Source organism: Pteronotus mesoamericanus, unplaced genomic scaffold (assembly GCF_021234165.1).
Source record: "Pteronotus mesoamericanus isolate MK-2021 breed Mesoamerican mustached bat unplaced genomic scaffold, CSHL_Meso_final scaffold_533, whole genome shotgun sequence".
Taxonomy (NCBI): Eukaryota; Metazoa; Chordata; class Mammalia; order Chiroptera; family Mormoopidae; genus Pteronotus; species Pteronotus mesoamericanus.
Window position 1 is genome coordinate 4,165,161 of NW_026555320.1, and position 24,143 is coordinate 4,189,303.

General features: G+C 61.9%; 2 protein-coding genes across 11 annotated transcripts; both read right to left on the reverse strand.

The window, feature by feature from the left end:
• Nucleotides 1–1,072: 1,072 nt before the first annotated feature.
• Nucleotides 1,073–12,179, reverse strand: USP19 (ubiquitin specific peptidase 19). 10 transcript variants are annotated; one of them, XM_054594704.1, is made up of 27 exons: nt 12,050–12,179; nt 10,392–10,654; nt 10,134–10,172; nt 9,894–10,022; nt 9,675–9,808; nt 9,299–9,598; nt 8,984–9,200; nt 8,697–8,853; nt 8,534–8,605; nt 8,302–8,417; nt 7,979–8,193; nt 7,699–7,894; nt 7,481–7,614; nt 7,204–7,362; nt 7,010–7,120; nt 6,476–6,586; nt 6,288–6,389; nt 5,445–5,585; nt 5,243–5,361; nt 4,879–5,016; nt 4,467–4,780; nt 4,252–4,362; nt 3,955–4,171; nt 3,710–3,862; nt 3,450–3,610; nt 3,190–3,368; nt 1,073–1,557 (listed from the first exon to the last, which is right to left on the reverse strand). In XM_054594704.1, exons 2-27 carry the CDS (start codon nt 10,516–10,518, stop codon nt 1,441–1,443), a joined length of 3,969 nt encoding a protein of 1,322 aa, XP_054450679.1. In that variant the 5' UTR covers nt 10,519–10,654; nt 12,050–12,179; the 3' UTR covers nt 1,073–1,440. The 10 variants fall into 10 exon arrangements, with proteins under 10 accessions (XP_054450679.1, XP_054450678.1, XP_054450677.1 ...); XM_054594703.1 differs by having other exon boundaries at nt 8,978–9,200; XM_054594702.1 differs by having other exon boundaries at nt 1,074–1,557; nt 7,979–8,199.
• A 232-nt stretch (nt 12,180–12,411) lies between these two features.
• On the reverse strand, nt 12,412–23,943 carry LAMB2 (laminin subunit beta 2). The gene is made up of 33 exons (XM_054594797.1): nt 23,859–23,943; nt 23,695–23,780; nt 23,404–23,576; nt 23,185–23,320; nt 23,031–23,104; nt 22,439–22,627; nt 22,283–22,346; nt 21,851–22,053; nt 21,637–21,757; nt 21,123–21,311; nt 20,724–20,903; nt 20,489–20,601; nt 20,155–20,234; nt 19,934–20,066; nt 19,587–19,745; nt 19,382–19,509; nt 17,562–17,694; nt 17,182–17,374; nt 16,958–17,101; nt 16,518–16,749; nt 16,268–16,431; nt 15,957–16,181; nt 15,651–15,868; nt 15,443–15,539; nt 14,982–15,354; nt 14,703–14,887; nt 14,392–14,633; nt 13,965–14,313; nt 13,459–13,666; nt 13,240–13,381; nt 12,980–13,156; nt 12,729–12,888; nt 12,412–12,649 (listed from the first exon to the last, which is right to left on the reverse strand). Exons 2-33 carry the CDS (start codon nt 23,777–23,779, stop codon nt 12,513–12,515), a joined length of 5,406 nt encoding a protein of 1,801 aa, XP_054450772.1. The 5' UTR covers nt 23,780; nt 23,859–23,943; the 3' UTR covers nt 12,412–12,512.
• Between the last annotated feature and the right edge of the window lie 200 nt (nt 23,944–24,143).

The following is a 24,143-nucleotide window of genomic DNA, read 5'->3' on the forward strand; positions in this document are numbered from 1 at the left end:
TCCCCAGCTTGGCAATTCCACCATTTCTGCAGGGCCTCATGCCCAGCTCCCCGGGTCCCTCTCCAAGGCCAACAACGTTCACATGGCCCACGCATTGTTGTCCCCTTAGGAAACAGCCAACATTGGTCACTGGCTAACTTTCTCCAGGAGCTCCCTCTGCTCAATGCCAACCTTAACTCCAGCCAAGGCTGAGGGGTACTAACTAGCAGGGCCTAGACGATGAGCTTCTTGCAAGACTGGCCCCACAGGCTTGGTGGTAGGGATCGATCAACAGGACTGCCACCTCCCACCACTGCCTGCCTTACTTTCCAGCATATCTGAACACCTGCTTCACAGGTGGTCCCCTTACTCCCCTTGTCCCTCCAGCTGGGGACGCCCTCCGCACCTCCAGAAATTGAAGAGGAAGGGGCAGTGCTAACCATGAAGAAAGGCAAGGAGTCTTGTCACAAGATCTGCCCTTGCTCTATGCTGTGTGTGTACAAGGTCACAAAGGCACCTGAGGTGAGGCCAGGCCAGGACAAGCCTGCAGACCACAGCTTAAGGGAAAAAATGGCCTGCCTCTCTCCCTCCCACAGGAAGTCAGCCAAGATTAGCTTTGATGCTTTCCGCCTGTCCTTTTGGAGCAGTGTCTCCTTCCCCATTGATCTTTCCTGTGTTCTCCCTTGAGGGATCCAGATGGTACTCAAACTAGCACAAACAGACCTGAGAATGGGAAAGGAGGAAGAAGATCCCTCTGTAGTGCCTCCTGTTCGCCAAGTCGCCCCTGACCTGTCTGCCAGCTTCTGGAGCTTCATGGGTACTCCTCCGCCCCTTGAGTATGAGGTACTGACAGTGATGCAAACCACAGCCACCTTCACGAGACCCGGGACCAGTGGGATCAAAGGGCAGCGGGCAGGCCCCAGAGATCTGATGGCATAAGGGGCTTCATGACCCACAAGGCCTGAGATGAGGACCTACCATCTCTCCTCAGACCAGACTGTTTTCAGGGTCTTTGACACACAGACACACAGACACACATCAAATGATGGGAAAGGGAGGTGGCCGCGGCCCCTGGTGCATCAGTCACTAAGTCTGCTTATTTATCATTTATTTTTAAAATATATTTAAACAGCAGCAATCACTTCCAAAATGCAAAAAAAAAAAAAAAAAATTACAATTTTAGAATAAAATTATAACGTTTATAATGCGAGTCAGAAAGAATTGAAGGTACAACTGAGAATCAAATCACCCAGCACGGAGGGTGGCTGGAGAGCCAAGGCCCACTGGTTGCAGGTTCAAGCTGACAAGATGTCCCAACCTGTAAGGTCCCCACCCTCAAATCGCACCCCCAGTTCCCCACTGATGAAGCCAGAGCCTCTGGGTTAGAGAAGGAGAAGCGGCAAAGAGGTGACCCTCTGTGGGGGATCCCCAAACCCAGTCCCCCCACCAGCCAGGGACCTGCTAATCGACCTCCTCCATGTTGCTGTAGGTGGGGGCTGGGCGGTCCACAGGGGGGACGAAGCGTTCAGGGGCTGTCCGCGTGGGGGCCACCTCGGGGGCCTGGCCAGGGCCTAGTCCCTGCAACAGAATATGAGGACAGGGGTTGGGGGCTGCTCAGTATGCTGCCTGGAGTCCCAGGGGTGCTGGCTCGGAGCTCCGGCACCCAAGGGAGGGCCCCAAGGCAGGCGCAGACAGCAGCGGCATTGAGACAGAGAGACAAGATCAGGCCTGAACAGTCTCGCTTTATTAACACTTTAAATACAGGAAGCTGCTTTGGCAGGGCTGAGCCCCAGGCCAAGGGTCAGAGCAGCAGGATGATCGGACAGACAGCTAGATGGACACCCACCCTAGGATGCCCTGCCCCCTGCAGGAGCCACAGTCCCCACTTTCTCCCTCCAGATGCACACACTGAGGCCCACACCCGGAGTCGGTCCCCAGAGGCAGGCACGCCTGGTGGGCAGGCAGGCGAGCCAGCTCACAGCAGCCGCCTGCCGGTGAGCTCATCTCCAGCGACTCTGGGATACCAGAGGATAGAACACGTTGAGCACGAGGGCCACCAAAGCTGCCACGGTGCCCAGAACAAAGTACCGGAGGCAGCCCTCATCTGGTGTGGTAGGGCCACGTGGCGGGGGGCCCACCCAGTCTTGGGGCCCCCAGGGACCCAGGGGCGCAGGCCCCTCAGGTACCGGCTCCTCCTCGGCCTCCAGCTCCTGCCAAATCCGGGAAGCCTACAGTGTGCGGAAATGGCCATCAGCACCCAGAGTGGGTGTGGGGAGCACCCAGTGTCCCTGAGACCCTGGCCATGACAGTCCTACCCGAGGTGACTGGAGCTAAACCCCTACACCCCAAGTTAAGCAGCAGAGACGTGAGCCAAGTGGGCCGTTCGCAAGGTTGTCTAGACTGAGGGCACCGGGGTAGACGAATCTTGACAACATTTTGGTCTTAAGAAGATTCCCTATCCACATGCAACCTTCTGTGGCAGGGTGGGGCGAGCTACTGTTTTTTAGCCCAGGCCTCCCACAGAGGGGACCGGCTCATGGGGGATGAAGCTGCCAACCCTGGTAACCTCCTGGCTCCTCCCATCCCTGTCCAGATCCTGACAGCTGTCTTCTGTGGGGATTTCTCTGAGTCTGAGTGTAGAGGGCTCAAGGCAGGAGAGGACAGCAAGGTGAAGACTAGTACAGAAAAGAGATGCATTATGCCCACCAACCAGGCCTATGGCTCCCAGTGGAAGTAAAAGAGACAGAAGACCCCGAGGGCTCAGAAGAGATAGAGGCTCACCTCAGAGAGGGCGACAGCCACCCTAGGCCAGGGCCAGCCTGGACAGGCCTTGTCCTGAGTGGGCATCAGAACACGGGGACAGTCACAAGTGAGGGTTTACGGGCTGGCATGTGGGTAGCATGCAAAGGAAAGCTGGGAGCTGTTAGGTACCATCTGTTCACAGCACTGTACCCAGTGAGGTTCAGGACACTTGGCCTGTGCCAAGTGGGTGCCGATGTGCACACCAGTGGCAGCATGTTGGCGTGTGTGCACGTAAGTGTGTGCACACGGGGATCCTTCTGGCTAAAGGCTTTATGTGAGGGAACTCTGTCTGAGACAAGTATCGCAAAGCTGCAGGGGCCTACAGCTGGAGGAGAGGAAGCTGTGTCCAACCCCCTCCCCGCTGTGAGCCAGGCCGCACTAGCCTGCGGAGCCTCCCCCACGCCTCACCTGGCTGGCGGCAGCCTCGGCCGCAGGGCCTAGGTCTGGGTGGTGCTCAGAGTGACCTGCCCGCGGGGGCCTCTCCACAGGAGAGTTCCGCCGGCGGTAGAAGAGTACATAGGCATAACGCGTCACAACCTGGCTCTCGTCTACTGTTGTCACCGTGCTGTCATCGAACAAGCGCCAGCCTATAGCAAGGTGGGAAGAGTGTGAGCAGAACCTGCACCGCCATCCCTACCACCTGTCCGGCTGGCTGCATGTGCCCTCACCCACGTCGCTGCGCTGGCTGCTGCGGTCATTGGGCAGGCGTGCACAGGCAGTGTAGTGGCCACCGATCATGCCTCCGTAGTGGTTGATGACAGCATACAGGTCATAGCTGGGCAGCTGCTCCTCTTTCTGACCAATGCAGAACTTGCTCAGGTCCAGGTTCCTGTAGGCCCAGCCAGAGATGTGAGACAGTCAAGAGGTGCCCAGGGTGCCTCCCTTGGCCTCCCCACCCTGCCTACAGACACCAGGGCCCTTCACCCACCGAACAGGGAACTCCACCAAGTCGTTGATCTTGTCACGCCAGATGAAACTGCGAAAGGAGAAGCGCTTGAGCTGCACAATGAGCACATTTGGCAGACGCCACAACAGCAGCTGCTTGGAGGCCTCACGATGTTGTTTGCACTGAGGGCAGTACCTGGAGGAGGACAGAGGTGTGGTCAAGACCAGCAGCTCTCCACTCCCCCTGCCCACGGCGTGCACACGGCGTGCCCCCCGCCCCGTCCTCACCAAGCCTCCTCGGGGGCCAGCACTTCGGGCCTAGTGAAGAGGTTGAGGCACTGGTCCAGGGTGAAGTGGCCAGCACGGGCAGCCTCGCCAGCGGAGCCCGGGTCCTCCGCACATTCCAGCTCCTTGGAGGCCACCAACACGAACTCCTGCAGGCGCTCATTGTTCCGCCAGACAAGGGCCAGGCTGCAGTCGTCTCCCAGCTCCAGCGGGGAGTCTCCTGGAGACGGGCAGGGAGGGGTCAGCTGTGGAAAGCCGCCAGCACCCCCACCCCGGGGCCCCCACCCACGCTTCAGACACCTTTGTCCTCTAGCCGCTGCTCTCGATTAGATGCGTCGATTTTATAGATAAAGAACTGAGGGGTGTGGGAACTCATGGCTTCGCTTGGGTGCTGATACCCGGGCACAGCGGCTAGGAGGGAACACGACAGTTAGCGCTCCCCACCCAGCAGAGCCTGCACGAGCTCTCCCCCACCTCCCCTCCCCGAGCTGCACAGCCTTCTGCCAGACTCTCACCTTCAGGCCGGGACACCCTCTCACCAGCGGGCAAGGAGCCAACTTCAATGGGCCCACTGGCCAGCATCTCGGAGGAAACTCCACTGGTGCTGGGCACAGGGCCCCGATCAGAGGCTGCCCATACCCGGGGGACCCCTGTGTCTCCCTCAGCCACAGGGGTCACCAGCTGGAGCTCAGGCGGCTGAATGGGGTCCCTCTCACTGTCCCCAGCCTCCAGGGAGCTACTGGAGTGCAACGTGGTACAGCCAGGGCCTTGGGACTCCAAGGCCATGCGGCCAGGCTGGAAGGGTGGCTGGAACACGCTCACAGAATACCTGGCAACAGGCAGCAAAGCAAATAAGGATCCTGACGAGCCCATCCAGCAGCTCTGCCCCTTCCCTACCCTGTCGTAATTCAATCACTGGGCACTTACCGGGCATAGCCCTCTAACAACTGAGCAAGACGGGCATAAGTGAGGCGTGAGGCAGGTACACTGACCAGAAAGGGGTAGCCGATGTTCTCAGGGCGGCAGAGGCCCTTGTGGTCAGGCCAGTGGGTTTTCTGGCAAAGCCTGGAGGACAGGGGGAGGTAAGAACAGGGTGTTAGCCCATGGGCCTCCTATGACTCTATACTAGGGGCTAGCTTCTGGCCCTGGACAATGGGGACACCAGCCCTGCCTCCCCCAGGGGCCTGGTAGAGTGGGGTGGTGAGTGGAGAGCTTAAAACTTATTTGGAGGGCAGGCAGGGTGGCAAGTGGTGGCGGGGAGGAGGGATGGGCAGACCGCGGGGGTCCTCACTGGTTGCAGTAGCCCACGCGGTAGCACCGAGTACAGCGCTTCAGCTTCTCATCCTCGGACTGCTGCTTCCGCTGGCAGGCTGCGCACTTGGAGATGGGGATGCTGGGCACCTGGGGGCGCTAGGATGGGTTGTCTGGCTCAGCAAGGCCAGGCCAGGTGGGAAGGCCCCCACCGCCACCAGGGCCCTGTGCCATCCACTCACCTGTTGCACCTCTAGCACCACCACCCGCTCTTTTGCCAACTCGGGGGATAACAGCTCAAAGCAGAGAAGCGTGTCAGATGGGGACACGGTGTCCAGTGAGTGGGAGGGCAGGAACACACGGTGGAAGCGATTCTTAATCACCTGAGACAGAGAACACACAGATCCTACGTGAGGACAGGCCCTTCCCCTAACCCTGCCCCAGAGTACAGGGAGAAGGCCTGGCTCTGATCCTTGATCTGTTGGGGAAAGAGCGGGGATTGTGGCCCAAGCGAAGTACGGGCCTCTGCTGGCACCAGCCTTAGTGCCCAATGGGCTAAGGAAACTGGAGCTTCTGAGGGTCTGAGCCACACCAGCTCTCCAATCGTGGGGCCCTGCTGAGACTGCCACACGGCTACCGTGGGAGGCCGCACTCGAGGGGGTTCCTCCCTACCTCTACCCTCTAGGAAGAGCCCTGCCAGGCTGGAAGCTAAGGGGCTTTGGGGGAGACCAGGACACACATTGGGGATAAGGTAAAGGAGCAGCAGGTGGGAGGAGAACCAGAGGTGGTGGAAGGACACTCCTGCAGCTCAAGCTCCTTGTTCGGGCAGGGAAAAGCATTGAGGGTCACCACCAAAACGGGGAGTAAACCCTGACAACGGCCAGGAACTAAGGGCGCCTCTGCCGCACGGCCCAAGTGCCCTGGCGTCAGCTGTGCCTCAGCCGGCAGCACGCTGCCTGTTCCAACGCAGCCGCGGACGCATGCGTGAGTCCACGCACAGATGCCAGCGACTGTCCCCAAGGGTCCGTGTGCTGTGAGCACACACCTGTCCACATGCTTAAGAGCCGGGAGAAGGACAGACACACCTCAGCCAGACGCAGGTTCTCAGGCTTCACGTGGACGCTCTGAGAGAGGGAGTCCAACACTTCGCTTGCAGTGGAGTTCTCTTTGCTGACGCTCACCAGGAACTGTGACGGTGAAAAGAGCAGATGGTGGACGGGGGAGGCGGCCTCGGGGTCCCAGGGCTGCACAGAGGCAGGAGGTCACTCCTCACCTTGACGGGCTTGCTGTGGGGCTCCCGGGCGAAATAGAAAACAGGGAGAACCTTCTGCTTCTGTGGCAAGGGCACCGGCAGGTAGAGGAACGGGTCAAAAGTGATGGAGACCTGCGGATGCACAGGCGACACAGGGTGCTGCACAGGGAGCGGGGGCATCAGGGCCTCACAGCCAGCGACAAAGCCTCAAGTCGTTGGATAGAGCAGGAGGGCCCCCAGGAGAGAACAATCGCGCCTTCTGGCACTTGAGGCCCGGCCAGGACTAGTCACTTTGTCCGCGTGGCCCTCCCGTGCCCCGTGTGCCTTTTCAGTCTCGCCCGCACCCCTGCCCCTCCTTACAGCCGTCTTGGAGCCCAAACATCGCTGTTACCCCAGCCAGGAAGCCTACCCAGCCAAGCTCGGCAGCCCACGGCCTCCCGCCAGCCTCCTGGCCCGCTTTCCTCGCAGCACCTAGAGGTGCACGTCCCTCCGGCCTCCCCAGAAACGCTCGCGAGGCCAAGCGAGGGGCCGTCTTTCAAGGGGAGCCCATCACACCTTGGCGCACACGGGGCACACCAGCTTCGACTTGTACTGGCCCTGAAACAGGTCCACGATGAAAGAGTCGTTCCTCATCTTGTGTCTCTGCCATGCTTCCTCAGCTACCACCTGAGGGGCAGAGCGGTGAGGGCCGAGGAGACCCACTAGCTGGGACGTGCGTGAGGCACTCCTGCCGCCGCCCCATCCCTGACCTCATCAGGCCGCCCGTCCGAGTCCACAGTCTCCGTGTAGGGCTTGTTCTGAATGCGGTTCAGGTCCTCGTGCAGCCCGTCCAGCAGGAAAGCCATGAACTCCTGGGCGTCGTGCTGTGCGTAGCCTGTGAACTGGCTGGCCTTGCTCGCCACGATGGCCTGGAGGCAGGGGTTAAGGCGTAAGCATGGAGCCCCAGACCCCGCAGGGCACCCGGCTGGCTGGCTGGCCAGCCCTCCCCACCCTCTCCATAAAAGGGAGGAAGGGGCCCCAGATCACCTTCAACTTGGAAGGCTGGAAGGCATGGTGGGTGCCCTTCCACAGTGCCCGGAGCAGCACGGCAAAGCCGATGGCTAGCCGTCCACCTGTTCCCAGTGGGTTGTTATAGTTGATTTCGGCCTCAAAGGAGCGGTCTAGGGACAGCAGCCAGACAGAAATGTGAGCAAGGGAAGGCATCCCCTGCGCCCACAGCCCGGGGCTCCCGGCCCTGCTCTCACCGTGGAAGAAGTCCCGGAGCTCCCGAGTGTTGGACAAAGACTGGATGACGCTATTCATGAAGCAGGTGTTGCCTAGATTGACAAGGCCAGTGAAGCCCGGCAGACACACCTTCTTCTCTTCCTCCTCCTCTTCCTCCACACTGTCTCCACTCACAGGGCTGTGGGGCATTGGAGGCACCATACACGTGGGCTTGGGCTGTGGGAGCAAGGGGGGCATGAGACAGCGGCCCTGAGGCTCTCCAGCCTCCACCCCTGGCCCTTCCCACCCCAGGATTCTCACCGAGGCCAAGTGTGGCTCTGGCTTTGGGGCTACATGCTCCATGGGGGTGCGGGCCGCCACACCATCCAGCCCGGTGTCCTCAGCTCGCGCCTTGGGCTTCTCCTTCTCCACACCCCGGGCTTCCTCCTGGCCAGTCAGGGTGTGCGGGGCACCTCCCGGCGGGGTAGACTCCAGAGGGGTTGGACCTGTCGGCACGGCAACCTTTGCACCACCCACTGCACCTTAAAAAGGGGGAATGAGGGGGCTGGTGGTTAGCAGCACGTGGCGAGGGGTGGGGATCCCGGTCATGCCGGCTGAGCAATGAAGGAAGCTCGTGTGCAGACCTCGTGCAGCTGGGGCCTCCAGGCCCCCCCAGCGCTGACTCTGCCGCTTCCGGAGGCAGATGTCGATGCGAGAGGCGGTGAAGCAGAAGGTACACTGCTCTGGCTCAGTCAGGTTCCTGCAGGAAAAGACTGAACTCAGGAACTTAGGTGGCATGGGAGTCTGGCTCGATGGGCCAGGGAGATGGAGCCCGGGGTGTGACAGGCACGGGGGCGGGGGCCGGGCACCACCCACCTGAGCTTCACCTGCCAGCGGAAGACGGTGTGGGGCCCGCAGCCCGGGTGCAGTCTCAGGAAGTTCCCATCCCTGCACAGGCACAGCGGGCAGGAGGAAGAGCATGAGACACACTGTCCTGCCTGGCGCGCACCGTCTGCCCCGTCTCTGGAGACCCACCCACCTGGTCTGGAAAATAAGCGTGAAGTCCTGCTCGCGGAAAAGCACTCGAGAGGTGTCCCTGCGGATTTCCTTCACGTACACGTGCACCACCACCGAGTCAGGCCCCTTCTCATATGAGTCATTCTTGACAAATGCCAGGTTCACCATGGACTCGGGCTCTGCGTTGAGACCAGAGCTCAGTGCCACCCAGGGCAGGCTCCTGCCTGTCGCTGCTCTACTCCCTGCCCAGCCACCAGCCCTGAAGCCCGGCCTAGGGCTCTGCCCGCCCACCCTCAGCCACACCTTTACCATCCACCAAGGACGCGGCATCTGCTGCCACTGCCATCTCCTCTTTGGAACGGTCACCTTTCTCGGGGTCTCTGCTCCGGGCCATGACTGGAGAGACTGGGTCATTCCTGGGGGACACCGCCTTCTCTCCTGCCAAAAGCACTAGGTTCTCCTCCGAGCCCCGGAGGCAGGTCTGGGAGTTCGGCGGTGGCACCCGGAGCTGTTCCTCAGCCTCAGCCTATTTGTGGCAAGTTTGTGGGCAAGATCAGCCCTGGGCCAGCCAGGCAGGGCACCCCCCTCCATCTTTCAACTCCCACACAGGCACTCCATGCTCACCTGGGTGGCTGGCTCAGCCAGGAAAGGGGGGGCATCGCCCCGGGGTCCAGGGCCATCTCTGGACCCCTCCCCCTCTGGCCCTCTTCGGAGATGCACAGCCCTCTTGGCACTGGGCCCTGCCTGGGCCCCGGGGCCAGCCCCTGCCCCTACCTCACCACGGCCCTGGGCCCGCTTCTGGTTCCGGGCCTCCTGCTTTGCCCTGCGGGGCTCAGGGCCTGGCTCCGGGGCAACGGGAGATGACTCCTGACCATTCTGCTGGCACTGCAGCCCGGGCGCCAACTCCTGCGTCCCTAGAGGTTTCTGCGGCCAAAGACACAGCAGTCAGGCCCTGTCAGCCACACTGGGTACCCCCACCCCACCCTGCTCTGGAACTTACCAGGAGAGAAGGCCATGTGAGCAGAGGCACCTTCTTGGGCAGTGCCAGCTGCAGGAGGCCACCTTTGCGAGACTGCACTTTGGTGCAAGAACTTTCTATCTCGGCATAGAAAACGCCGCCCCACTGCCGACCACCTGGAGACAGAGTGGGACAGCGGGCTTGGGTGGTGTACATGAGAGGGCTCAGGTGTCCTGCCGGGCTCAGACGAGACGGACGCACCTGGGAGCCGCACCACACAGTCTGTGTCTGTGAAAGTAGCATCCACGTCCTCCTGCCGCAGGGGACCCGCTCCCACACGCAGCTTGACAGTCACTTCATCTGCACTCTGCCTCCAATCGAACAACACCTCTGTAGGGAGAGTGCCAACAAGACTGTGAGGGTCTCCAGATGAGGTCTGTGCCCTCAGAGCCCCTCTCTTCCCCCAGCACCCTAGCACCCAAAGGCCCACTCATTACTTACCCTCTTTGGTCTGCTCCTCCCGAGGAGTGGAAACTGACCCTGACAACAAAGGGAAGAGTGAAGAGGGGGTAGCCTCCAAGTCCTCCCCACCCCACCAAGTGCCATTTTTAGGATCTCAGCCAAGTGCTCAGACCTCAAAGCTGAGGCTCTACACAGCCCACCAGGGGTCCTTCCCGCAGCACCAGACCAGCCCCTGATCTATGTCCTCAACAGGGAGGGAGGACGAGAAGGCCACAAGCATTCTGGGAATGCCACTACCACCTCTCCTAGGATCTCCATCCTTGCTCTCTTGGTTCGCTCGATCCTTCTGCTTCTTCTTACTGGTGGCCTCCTCCAGTCCTGGGGGCCCTCTCCTTGGGCCCGTAGCACTGGCCCCGCCAGACATCTTGAGCCGCTTGGTCGACAGCCAGAGTGCCCCGGGGTCGGCAACGGCGTCTGGGTCAGGGCTACGGCGCTTTCTTCCTGGCCCAGCTATCTTGGCAATTCTTTGTGGCCAAATTCTCCAGCAAGGAAGCGACAGCCTAAGGAGAAGGGGCCAGAAATCACTACCAAGGCCCAACAATTTGCTCCTTGGTTACAGCTAGGGCTCAGCAACCAGGGATATTTCCAACCCTACACAGCAATATCCTTCCGCCACCTGATGTGGCTCTGGCCACTCTCAGACTATTCTGAAGGGGGAATGAATAATGCAAGCAACCCCTTCTGGCTGAGCCCCATAGATGCCGGCTGTACAGATCTGCAAAGACGGAAGCCTCAGTGAGATGCCAGGTCAAGGCAGCCATGGCCTGGGACCAGACTCCTCTACGAATCTGGAGAGGAGCCAAGGCTCCAGCCCACAGGGTGCTCACTTTTCCTTCACTCTCACTGGCTGCTTAGTCACCACCCGAGAAGAAGAAGGTAGAGGAGAAAGGCAGGACAGAGACCGTCGAGCAGCAGGAGGACCAGACTCTGCGGCTGCAAACAGACTCAGCCCAGGTGCCGCCACTGCCCTGGCAAGGTCCTGGCGCTAAGGCGCCCCACCTGCCGCCTGCCAGCTCCCACGCTCCTCTGAACCAGCTGCCGTACACTGATTGGGTTTTTCTTCTCTACGCCCCAAGAGACATTCCTTTCCCCTGCTGCTGTCCCAAGCAGAGGGGCCTGCAAAAGCTGGGGTGAAAAGGGGATCCAGATGTCACATTACCCTTTCAACAGCAACCTGGAGCAATGGCAGGGCGGGCGCCCAGTTTTGAGACTGAAACAGTTACCATCCCCTTCCTCCTCCAGGTCGGCTAGCTCACCAGTGGAGCCAGGGACCTTTTACCCAGTTTCCCACAGACCCGCCAGTGAATTCTGGGCTGTTTCTCCATCCGAAATTGAGAAAAGGTGGGGATGAACTGTGCATCCAGGCCCTCTGGCTGCCTCAAACAGGGCCTGAGACAGTAGCAGGACAGGGACTAGCTCTGCTCCCCAGGGCGAATGCAGGGGCTGATATCCTTCTGTGGGTCAAATGTGTGGCTGGTGGGCTGAATCTTTAATGACGAGAAGCCAGGGCCAGGGCCAGAGGGAGGACAGCCTCCGCCTCTTTCCCCCTAGGCCCTTAGCAGAAGGTCGCGTCCCTCCCCATGCCGGCCAGTAGGGCCGCGCCGGGTTACTGACCGCAGACCAGCGCCCCGGGCGGGCTGCAACCCAGCTCCAGCCTCCAAACCCTGGGCCCGCCACCGCCTCCTCCAGGAAGCCGCCCTCGCTCGCCTTTCTGAAGCGGGAGGCCGGCCACCGGCGCAGCGTAACTGCCCCGCCTGCATCGGTGGGCCCCGCAACCTGCGGGGCTCAAGGGGCGGGAGCTGGCACAGGCCGTGACCTTGAACAGGCCGCCCCGGGCCCGCCTCGCGTCCTCCCTGCTCGGGCCAAACAGGCGAATAGCGGCCCGTCCCACTCACCGAGCGAGGCCGCCGCCGCCAGCCCTCTTCGGGCCCTGGCAACCCGCTCTCGGTTCCGGTTCCGGCGTCAGGTCGGTTCCGGTTCCGGCGCGCCCCTCCCCCGTCCCGGCGCCCCCGCCACCGCCTCGGCTGCTTGTTTTGTTGTTTCGACTTCTAGGTACAGCCGCGGGTGGCTGAGCGCGGGGCTGGTGACGCACTTCCGGCGGGAGTGAGCACGCGGCGACAGGCAGCTCGGGGGCGGCCCGAACGGAGGAGGCGGGGCTCCGGTGCCTGGGCCTCGCCCGCCTGGGCCCTGCTAGTGGCCGCCTCGAGGTTCCGCCCAGAGACCCCGCCCTCCCCAAATCAGAGTCCAGACAACACAGTAGGGATTCACACAGGTTTATTGGGGGCCTTGCTGGTTGGGAACTGTTCCATGCTAGAGTAATTCGTGAGAGACGGGACTGGGTGACTGGGGTAGGGAGGGTCACTGGCAGGTGTTGTAGATCTGGACCTGCAAATTGATGTCTTGAAGTACGCTGCGCATCCTGGCCTCCAGCCCATCTAGCTGGGCCGCTTTGCCCTCCAGCGCCCGCTCGTTCTCCTCGTAGGTGCCCTCCAGCTCTAAGAGGGACAGGTCTTAGCCAAAGGGTTCTGCCCCTACAGTCCCACGTCTCTGGTGCCCACCCACCCAGATCCTCACCTTGCAGCCGTTGCAGCTTGTCCTGAGCCGCCTGCAGCAAGCCCCGGGCCTCATCCCGCAGTTGCTCTGCCCGCGCCTGCGCAGCCAGCACGCCCTGAGCCTTGCGCTCAGCCAGGTCCTTCACTGTCTGGTATTGGTCGCCCAGTGGGCCCTGCAGCAGCTGGGGATGTACAGAGCAGGGTCAGTGTGTTGGCCCAGTGCAGGCCCAACCGCTGCCCTCACCCCCTGGGGCTGGCTCTGCCTCAGCGTACCTGCTCAGCCTCCCTGGCACGACCTTGGGCATTGCTTGCTGTTTCTTCGGCAGTAGAGGCTGCCAGACTGTTCCCTGCTCGTTTCAATTTCAGAGCCTCCAGGAGACCATCCAGTTGCTGAGCCCGCTCGCCTGCAGAGCTCAGCGCCTGCTCTGCACCTGTCATCCTCTCCTGCACCTGCCATGGGGAGGCCTAGAGTTAAACGGGTCTATGAGACACACCCATAACTTTACCCCACTGGTGTCCCAGGGAAACCACACCTGGTGTAGGGTCCGCTCTGTGTCTCGTGTGTCAACAACTGCCCCCTGGATAGCACCCTGAGCAGCACCCTGTGCCCGCTGGGCCTCCTCCAGTGCTGCCTGTACTGTCTCTGCCTTCTGTTTCTCACCTTCAGCCCGGCTCCTGGGGAAGAGAGGAAATCAGGGCCTGAGAGTATTAGGACCAGGTGCCAAGGATGGGGGTCAGGGCTGGGGTCAGACCGTGCCCGCTGTGCTTCCTGTAGTAGCTGTTCTGCCCGATGCACGTCTCCCACAGTGCGTGCGAGGATTGTGTCCACGTCTGCCAGGCTCCGGACCCGCTCTGCGATTTCGCCAGCCAGGTGCTGGATCTGCTCAGGTGATGCGGGGATGGAGAGCTCTAGCACCCGTGTGGCCACCATCTCAATGCTGTCAGGATCAGCTCCCTCCTCTATGGAACACAATCAAAGACTTAGGGACACATCCTCCAGCATGGGTATGGGGACACGATCTTGGAGTATGGGCTCGGGACTGCACGTGGGATATGGGTCTGCTGGTAGAGATAGGCATGTAACCACAGGGACAGGTACTGTATGTGGGGCACAGACTCAGGGTCATGGACTTGAGGACCACAGATGGGCAACGCTCAGGGGCCAGACGTGGGGTCATAAACACAGGCCCAGTATGAGCCCTGACCCAAGTATGAACCCAGGGTCACACACAGGAACACAGACACAGGGGCGGCTCACGGCTCAGGAAGTCCTTCACACTCTGGATGAGTTCCCGCAGCTCCTGGTTAGCCTGCTCCACCTGTCCTCTGGAAGCATTGGCCTTGTCCAGGGCCGCCTGGGCCCGCTGCTGTGCCTCGCCCGCCTGCCGACGGGTCTCTGCCACCTGGCCGAGGATGCCGCCACCTTCCGCCAGTGCCCGCTGCAGCTCTGTCTGTGTGTGCCGGGCCCGACCCAGGGCCAGGTCTGCCATGGCCACTGCCCCGCTGCAGCCGAGGCCCCCACAGCGGGGCTGCCCGTCCTCGTCCCGGCAGCCGGCTCCCCCACAGGGGCTCGTAGCACAGGGTGCATCCCCCGGAGCACCACACACCTGCCAGGCACAGGACGAGTCAGGGCCCTGTAGGCGGAACAGCCACCCCGACATGTCCCACCTCACGCTGTGTCTCACCAGTTCATTTATGCCTGTCAGGCTCAGGTTGTGGGTACGGGTAGAGAGGTCCCCCAGTGCCCGCTGGTTGGCCATGTGCTTGCGGTTGAAGTCCTCCCTCCGGGCACTCATCAGCACCTCTGTCCGGTGCCGGGTGTCTGCCGAGTTGCTCACAGGGCTGGGCACTGTCAGGGCCGATGCGTTGGCACGACGTTCTGCCTCCGCAGACAGGCTGTGGGCATGGCGGATGCTGTCATAGGCACCTAAGTTAAGCAGAGACAGTCAGTTGAAGATCGAGCCTGGCCTACCTTCACAGTTGGCCAACAACTCACCCAGGAAGTTCGAATGTTTCAGCAGGTCCAGATGCTGGTCAAGCTGCCGCAGTGTGAGATTAAGTGCAAGCCCGTCTCGCTCCAGACTGCTTAGTGCATGGTTGGCATTGTAGTTCTCATCCTGCACATCTGTCAGCTCCGCCTCCAGCTGGGTCAGATGCTCCGTGGCTTCCCCGATTTGACGCCTGTACCGGAAGGGAGGGAGGTGTTTCAGAGGCTTCGGCCCTTATGCATTGGGCCTCAGCCCCTTCCCACCACGTGTCTCAGGCCCATCCGCACCGCAGCTCCTCCGTGGCCTCCACAAGCTGTGCGGTGGAGGCAGCTGAGATGTTGCGGGCATGCACAATCCCCTGCACAGTGCCCAGCTTCTCCTGTATGCGCCAGAAGTTGCTTTCAAAGGCACCCAGCACACCCGTCTGCTGCAGCTCCTGCGCCTTCTGCTCCAGGCGCCGTGTACGGGCAGCCAGGTCCTGCACCACTCGGTCCCAGTCTCCGAAGCATGCATGGCAGGGGTGGCAGGCAGGAAAGGCACCCGAGAAGCCACGGGCACACTGATCGCAGCGCACACCAGATACGCCGGGGCGGCAGCTGCAGTGACCTGTGGTGCGATGACACTGAGGCGTATCTATTCCACGAGGGTCACAATCGCAGGCTGCAGGAAAGGGCAGACCACAAAATTAGGTGCTGGTGGGGAATCCTGGGAAGTCCCCCATCCACCCCAACCCCGCTGGCTCCCTCACCACGGCACTGCAACCCAGGGTCTCCCCAGTGAAGCTCCTGGCACTCCGAACAAGTTCGCCCACCAAAGCCGGCATGGCAGTGGCACTGCCCCGTGAACTAGAGTGGGAACAGGACAGAGGTCAGAGCCTCAGCCAAAGGCTAAGCCTGCGAGACTTGAGGCAGACAGCTTGTCCCATCTACCCCGGCCTCCAAAGGAGGATCCCATACCTCATTGCAGGTGAGGCTTCTGGCTCGGTTTGGGTGGCAAGCACAGGGCTGGCAGCCGTGGCCGCTGGTAAGATTCCAGAAGTTGGGGGCACAGCGGTCACAGCTAAGGCCCTGGACATTGGGGAGGCATGGACACTGCCCGCTGCTTGGGTCACAGTTGCACCGGTCAGCGGATGGGCACTGCCGAGGGTCTGTGCCCAGCTGGTTGCAGGTGCAGCCTGTGCCAGCCAAGAGGAACACAATAATGAAGGGGGGGCCTGAGCAATGGGCCCCCACCCCAGCCATCCCCTCCTGTCCCACACTCACGGTGACAGCTCTGTCGGGCAGCCTGCCCGTGGAAGCCAGGCTTGCAGTGGGCACAGCGTGGCCCCTCGGTGTGGTGTAAGCAGCGCAGGCATTGCCCCGTGTGGGGGTCACAGGCCTCAGGGTCCGTGGGGTCAATGTTCCCACTGCACTCACACGGTTGGCACTGGCCACCTGGCCTTGAAGGGTCCCCAAAGTGCCCAGGAGCACAAGCTTCGCACCGCAGCCCTGCCCACAGTCGGGGGTGGGGGAAGGCATGAGTGCTCAGGCCAGCTGCCTCACCCTGATCCCACGCCTGCGCCTCGCCCACTCACCCGTGTAGCCTGCTCTGCAGTGACACATGATCTGCTGGGAGTACCCATCCCGATGGCAGGAAGTAGCAAAGTGCCGCCGGCTCCCGGGACCTTCGGGGCAGGGGCAGGGCCGGCACTGGCCCCCATGTGGCAGCCGAGGGTCCCCATGGAAGCCTGCGATGCACCTGCATGGAGAGGCAGGAATACGCTGTGTGTCGCCCCCGAGCAGCCTGCCCACCCGCCAACCCACTCGGAGCTGCTCCAGGCTCACCTTTCGCAGTGCTCACCCCCCGTGTGATCCCGGCAGCCCAGGCAAGCGCCGGTGTGGGTGTCGCATTCGTCTGCATGCCCATTGCAGACACATGGCCGGCAGCTAGGGAATCCCCACTGGCCACGCTGGCAGCGGTCGCAGCGAAGTCCAAAGGCACCAGCCCGGCAGGGGCACTGCCCACTGATCGCTTCACAGAGGCCGCTGAGCGAGCCCTCAGGGCTGCACTGGCAGGCTGCAGGGGAGGCAGGGGCGGGGCCAGGGAGGGGGTTTGAGGGGAACCCGGGCGGGGTCAGGGCGGGAAGGCCAGGGGATGGCAGAGGACTTCGACTGACCCAGGGCTGGAAGTATGGGTTCCGACACAGAGTCAGAGGAAGGAAGGAGAACCAGAAAGAGCAGGCTGCACGGCGGTGGGAAGGAGGGCAGAAAGGGAAGGGAAGTACCTTGACAGCCTGTGGGACCAAAGCCATAGTAGCCAGGGGCACAGAGGTCACAGCGGCGCCCGACCACTGCAGGTTTGCACCGGCACTGACCGCCATGAGGGTTGCACTCAGAACTCAGTGAGCCCTGGGGGTCGCACTGGCAGGCTGTGGGGAGTGGGTGCAGGGTCAGGTCAGGCTGGGCCCCCCGCACCTGTGCCCCACCAGTCCTCATCCCAGACACTCACGCAGGGCGCTGTTGTAGAGCAGCGCCGACAGGCTGATGAGGAGCGGGCCACAGGCCTCAGAGGGAGGGGTCTTGCTGGGTGCCAGACCCTCCTCTTGGCAGCGGTAGCGTTCAAAAGTGGCCCGGCGCTCAAGGGCAGCGGCGTCGCCACTGCTAAACATCTCCAGCACGAGGACGTGAGGCAGCAGCACCAGCTGAAGAGATGAGCAAGGAAGAGTAAGGTTCAGACCTGCGGCCACATTGCTACTGCCTGGTTGCCTAGCGTAGCGCCGCCATTGGCCTCCTTCTTTTGTCACAGACTCCTCCTAACCAGCCACCACTGCAGGTCCCATCCCACAGGCCCTGCCATCTTGGTTGGTGTGGGGAGAGGGGACTGATCACCGAGTCGATGAGCAGGCTGGGTCCGGAGTAGGGGGCCTCGGGCTGGGCACTTCCCCCAGTTCTCAACAGCTTCAGATGCAGCTTGTAGGAGACCCCAGGCTCAAGGCAGACAGATCTGGGAAGCACCATGTACCTGGGGGGAGGGCCGGGGAGGCATGGGAGTCACCCAGGGTCCCTGCAGCCATTATCCTGGGCTCCTCCCACTACACACATAGCAACCAAGTCATTGGCCAAGCCAACAGATAGCCCGACAGAGAACCCGCACAGAAGATTCCCGCATATCCCCCTCACTGGGGTCACGCCCCTGCACAGACCGGTCTCACGAAAAGCGTTCCATACAACCAGGCAGCCCCACAGCCCTCTCAGGCACAAATACTTGCCAATTTTCCCTCCATGGCCTCTTCACACTTCCCCTGACCTTGACCTCCAACTGCATCACCAAGACTGCATCCTCCCCGACTCTCTCCCTCTCTCCTAGCTCATTCCCATCAGCCTGAAAACCACGCTGGGGCTCTTTCTTACCCCCTGAAAAAAATCTGCCCTCAGTTCCTTGAGTTTCTGCTTAACCGATGCCTGTTTTTGCTCTCCTGCCCAACAAATTGCTAGAATGTGACCGGAGTCGCTGCCTCCCCTCTCGAGCCTCCCATTCCAGTGGAGTTTTTGCCCCAACACGATGTGGAGATGGCCTGTGCCAAGGTCACCAACGACCTCATGTCGCCAAAGCCGGCAGCCACTTCTCTGTCTTATCTGCTCCAGCACTCAGAAGTACGTGGTGAGATCGGGGCTCCTTCCTTCCCAAGACACTCTTGTCTTCTCTGGGACCCTGTCCGCAGGCCTGGTTTCCCCTGCTCCCCAGACCCTCCTTCCCTATAGGCCAGCACCAGGGCACCCCAAAGCTTAGTTCTGGCCTTCCTTCCTTTCTCCGGTTGTTTCATCTAGGCCCACCTCTTAGCAACAAGTTCCAAAGTGATGTCTCCAACTTGAGCCCTCCTAGTAATTCCAGACACAGAAACCCAGTCACCCACGGGCCTCCCCGCGACGTCTGAGCGTCTCAGAACTGCTCCTCCGCCGTCTCCACCTCAGTCGAGAACCCCGTCCCCATCCAGACGCCCAAACCAAAAAACCCTAGAGTGGCCTTCCCACTTCCTATGCCTTTCCCATGTGGTTAAGCCATCAGCTCTGCCGCTCGAACCCTCTGGAAACTTCCTCTTCTTGCCACCTCTGCTGCTCTGCCTCTGTCCAACCCCCTGTCACTCAGCCAACCCAATAGCCTCAAGTCGATCTTCCAGCTTTCACTGCCCCTTTTGAGGGATCTTTGTTGAACACAAGTCACAGTTGGCAAAATGTCTATAATGGGCACAGCAAGGTTCATTATGCTATTCTCTCTGCTCCTGTGTATGTTTGAATATGTACGTGATAAAAACTTTACAAAGAAGTAAAGTGATGAAAAAAGATACATGAAGCAGACCCTACCCAAAATGTAATAAGACAGCACTCAGACCAGTCACATGGCTGCTCAGAGAGCTCTGATGGCCTCCCTCACCGCCGCGGGCACCCTACGGCGATGCTGGGTGGCTTCCCATTAATGTCTGCCCTGGCCTTCGGAACCTAGAGCCCAGAGAGAGCGAGCCTCATCCTCTCTACTTCCTTTCTCTGACCAGCGCCATGCCCAACAGCACCTGGCAAACAGTGCTCAGGAGGGGACATTTGAAGGAAGGGACAAATAAATGAGAGCTGGGCGTCCTCCAAGTACCCTTCAGGGGTCGTAGGGCTGACCTCCCACCTCCCACCATCGCAGGTGCTGCCATTCGGGCCCTCACCTGGTGTCCGGTCGCAGAGACCCTGAGACGTGGTCATCCTTGGGCAACACATGCCCACATGGGCTGCGGGCGGACACAGGCCCTGGGCGCTGCACCACCAGTTCTATCTCTGCCCACTGCTCAGGGACCTGGGGGGATGGGGCGGTGAAGGAAATGCTCCAGAGAGAGGGTCAGCTCTGGGTCAGCTAGGTGTCAGGGGGCTGACCTGGGGCTCCAAGCGCAACAGCAGGTCATAGTCCATGGCTCGCGGAACAGAGGTCACCAGGAACTCCAGCGCCTGGCCTTCCCGCAGCCTAACGAAGCCCCGGCCTGTCCAGGATGGAGTTCCCCCGGGGGTCGCCAGGCGCTCCACCACATCGAGCATCTGGGAGGACATGCGGCTGTGGGTGGGGGCTCAGGCAAGGCCCACCTCTTCCGCCACAGCCTGCCCACAGACCCCAGCCCTCCAGCAGAGGCCCTGCCCAAGGCCCACGCGCCCCCCCTCCCCCCCGCGCAAGGCGCCGCCCCTAACCCCACCTCTCCATGCCCAGCCCTCCAACACCGCTCCCCTACTTGGCCTCTGGTGTCCTCAGCCTCAAACATTAGGTGGTCGAGGAAGGGCCGGAAGTAGCCAGGCTGCACCTGATCACAGCGTCGCCCCACCATGTGCTGGCGGCAGTGGCACTCACCCGTGGCTTCGTTGCACCTGCAGAGGGCCGTTATTAGCGCAAGGCCCCCCTCTCCTGCCCAGGGTCGTTCCCCATCCCTCCTGGAGCCCCGTATACAGCACTCACTGGGGATCCAAGGCACCACCCACGTCGCAGTCACACGGTCGGCAGCCGAGCAGGTCGTGGCTCAGGCCCCAGTGGCCAGGCTGGGAGAGAGGAGGTTGTGGGGGTCAGAAACAGACCCCCCTCACCACCCAGCAGGGGATCCAATGATGGCTCTCAGCCTCTACCACCCCTGGTTGAAAACTGGCTCCCACCCTTGGCCCCCCCAGACCTGCTTCTTAGCCAGGACTGGGCCTTAATCTCTCAGCACCCACACGGTGGGGCATGGACGCCACCCCTCGCCCTGTGCCCTGAGGATAGGTGCCGGACCCCAGGATCCCAGTCCCTCCAGTCGCACCAGGCAGCGGTTGCAGCCACGTCCAGCCACAAGACGCTTGCAGAAGCAGGTTCCGCTGTTGGGGTCACATGGTGTGCCCCCAGGCACTGTGCCCCGTGCATCACACTGACACCCTGCGGGGGAAGGAGACCCATCAGGGCTTTGGGGGGGTGCCGCAGAGCGCTCGTTTGCAGTGGGGTCAAGAATAAGAAGCCAAGGGTTAAGGAGAGTGCAAGTCAGGGCAGGGAGCACATACGCTGGCAGCCTACAGGGTCACTGGCACTGAGCCCGAAGTAGCCATCACGGCATTGCTGGCAGCGAGAGCCCACCACGTGTTCTTTGCAGCGACACTGGCCTGAGACCAGCCCCAGCGCAGGATCGTCATGGGGATCACAGCGACCACCGTCTTGGGAGCCCATGGGGTCACAATCGCAGGCTGAGGGCAAAAAGAGGGGCAAGGGCACCCTATGCCAACTAGCCCCGGCACCGGTCGCCTTCCAGTCCCCCCTCATATTCCCAGTCTGCTGCCACCCTGTGCCCCCCACCCCAAATCCCTGCAGCCTGAACAGCTGTCTAGCGCTCCAACTCCCACCCTAGGCCCCGGCCTCCCACTCCCACGCCCAGGCCCAGCCTCACCGCCCAGGCCCAGCCTCACCGCGGCACACGGCGGGGTCCCGCAGGTCCTTGGTCGGGTCACGGTAGAAGAAGGGTCGGCAGAGCTCACAGCGGCGCCCAGCTGTGTTGTGCTGACATCCGTCACACACGCCTCCGCTCACGTTGCCAGATGCCAGGTACACGGCCATGTCAAAGTGGCAGCTGTGGGTGTGCCCGTGGCACTCGCACTCTTGGGGGAGGAAAGTGCAGGGCAAAGGCCTCTTGAGGGACCATGTCCCAAGGGCAAGGGACATAGGGGCCCCTAGTGCCCCCTAGGTCCCTACCACAGGCCAGAGTTTGTGAGTGGGGGCTCAGGAACTCTCAGGCTTCAGCGCTATGCTGGACCTCACCCAGAGCGGATTGCTGAGGAGGGCTGAGGGAGCCCCCGGGCACCGAGGCCTGGACACCCTTTGGTCACAGCCTGGGTGTTCGGGGCCCAACCAGCCAGCCCTAGGGCTACCCAGAGAGCAGCCAGACCGCGGGTTGGGGGGCTCGGGGGCCGGGGCCGCGCTCACTCTTGCAGGCGTGACTGTGGCCGTCCTCGGCTGGGTGCCAGGGCAGATCATGATAGAAATCTTGACACTTCTCACAGTTGAGTCCGCGAGTGTTGTGCTTGCACACGCAGGCCCCATGAACCTAGGAGGGCGGGCAGGCGTGTGGTCGGCACCGTCCATCCACGCCTGCACCTGCCCGCCCCCCGCCCTCCTCCAGCCACCTGGAGCCCCTCACCATGCCCTCCGCGTGGGCTGGTGCACCTGGGGCAGGCGCACACTGTGAGGCGTGTCCGTAGCAGAAGCAGTTGCCACGCACAACCAGCTCGTAGAGGGCATAGTAGTACTTCTCCCGGATCTCCCGCCGTGGGTCAAGCAGGTTGTCCCCCAGCGTGTGTAGCCGTGTCAAGTTCACCCGTAGGTTGGTGATCTTCAGCAAGTCTAAGGGGCGGGGGGAAGGCTTGGGGGCTGGCTGGCCAGGCAGGCTTTTGCTGGCCCAGACCCCCCAGGGGCTGCAGCTGCCAAGGTCACCTTGGGAGACCTCCTGTCCACTATCTGAGCTAAATTGGACTTGGCACCTGCCCTAGGAAGCACCCAAAATAGCTACAGAGGCCCCAAACAGTCACCAGCTGGACTCGGACTGCGCCAGGCCTGAGGGGGCAACACTCACTCTGGATCCGTGGGCTGTAAGGGTCTGCGATAGGGATGGCAGGGTCCAGCACACGATAGATGACCTGGAGGGGCATGGCGCCATTAGAGACGCTGGGCCCTGCCCTCGGGCCCATCACGTCCCCTTCATGCACCAAGCCCAGGTCCCAGGCCTCACCTCTCCTTCAGTGGATGGCTCGATCTCTGAGTAGCGCGACTCACAGACCACGTCATCCCAGTGCCGTGGGGGGGCCAGCGGGACTCCTGGGAAGTCAGCCCCACAGTCATAGGAGAAATATCGGTACACGTGCCAGGTGCGTCCAAAGTCTGCCGAGCGCTCCACCAGCATGGCAGCAGGGCGAAACGTCTGGGCGGGGGGCATGGCTGATCAGAGGGCGCCAGGACCTAAGTCCAGCCCAGGCCCATCAAGAGCTCTGCCCAGCAGGGGCCTGCCTGCAAGCAGCTCGGAGACAGGTGGGGTGACCAGTGGAAGCCAAGCAACGCTCAGGGAGGGTAACCGCCTCCGGGGGGAGGCTCAGGGGTCAGGGGGTCCAGGGAGGCAGCGCCTGACCCAGCCTGGGGTTGGGCGGCGTGCGCGAGGGCCTGCAGGCGGAAGGCAGTGGAAGGTGTGAGAGGTGAAGGAGCCTCCCACGCATCCAGAGAACAGCATGTGAGCTCAGGGGGGCGCTGGGCTAAGGAGCGGGGACTCTGTTCAGGGCAGGGGGGAGCCCAGCAGGGGGATTCAGGCAGGCTCCCAGACATGCTGGCACCTTGAAGGTCATAATGAGGTGCGTGAAATGGAACTCAGCCTCCAAGTCCAGCTGGATGGTGACCACAGGGACACCTGGGGCAGGAGTTGGAGGTCAGGGACGTGAGGCTGTCGGTGGGCAGCCTGCTCACCCCACGTCCCACCCATGGCCTCACCATTCTCCGACTGCCACCAGGCTGCCCGGCGCTGTGGTGCGAAGCTGGTAACTACATTCTGGATGCGATGGCTGTTCGGGTTGTTTCTGGCAGAGAAGGGGCGCCGGGAGTCACACAGGAAGCACTTCTTCTCATCCTGAGTTGGATCAGCGCCAGGGTCAGGGCCTCAGCCAGTGCCAGCCCCCACTGACTCAGCTCCCACCCCGCCCCCAGCAGCACCTGCAGGTGGCTGACGATGCAGTAGGGCTGGGGGCCATGCAAGCCACAGGTGGACGAGGCGGTCAGTCTGTCAGCTCGGCCCACAAGCAGGTCACCGGTGGCGGGGTAGCAGCTTCCCTGAGTGCAGCCTGGCACATCCGGGGCTGGGGCCTGGGCCAGGGAGGTGGCCAGCACTGGGAACAGTGGGTCAGCCAGTCCCACTGTGCTCCCTGGCGGGGAACCCCAGGGCCAGCTTCCCCAGGACCCACCATCACATCCCATAACCCCCAGGCCTCCACCAGACCCTCTCACCACTCAGCAGCAGGCCCACGCGGAGCTCCCAGGGCCCAGGCTGTCCCCCTGGGTCCCTCCCTCGATCCCCTGCGGCCCGCTCCATCCTAAAGAGGAGGGGAGTCGGGGATGAGAGATCTGGGGGATGTGCCCACCCTCCCCCTCCCTTGAGGTCCCATGCAGACCCTGCTCTCGTGGGTCCTTGGCTGAGGCCCCACTTAGTCCCCAAGTCCGGCTGAAGCTGAGTCTGGCGACTTTGGGCAAAGTTGGGAACCATGGCAGGAAGGAAAGCATGGAGTGGATCACAGGCAGGAACGCAACATTGCGCAGAGGTCCCCTCCCTGCTCTGAAAAAAACCTTCGTTCTAGAAACCAGACCCGGGTCGGCTCAGCGGCAAATCTTTATTGTACCCCGATGCCCAGGCCTCTGCTGAGCAAGGGGAAGGTAGCAGGTTTGGGGCTTTAGGCCCC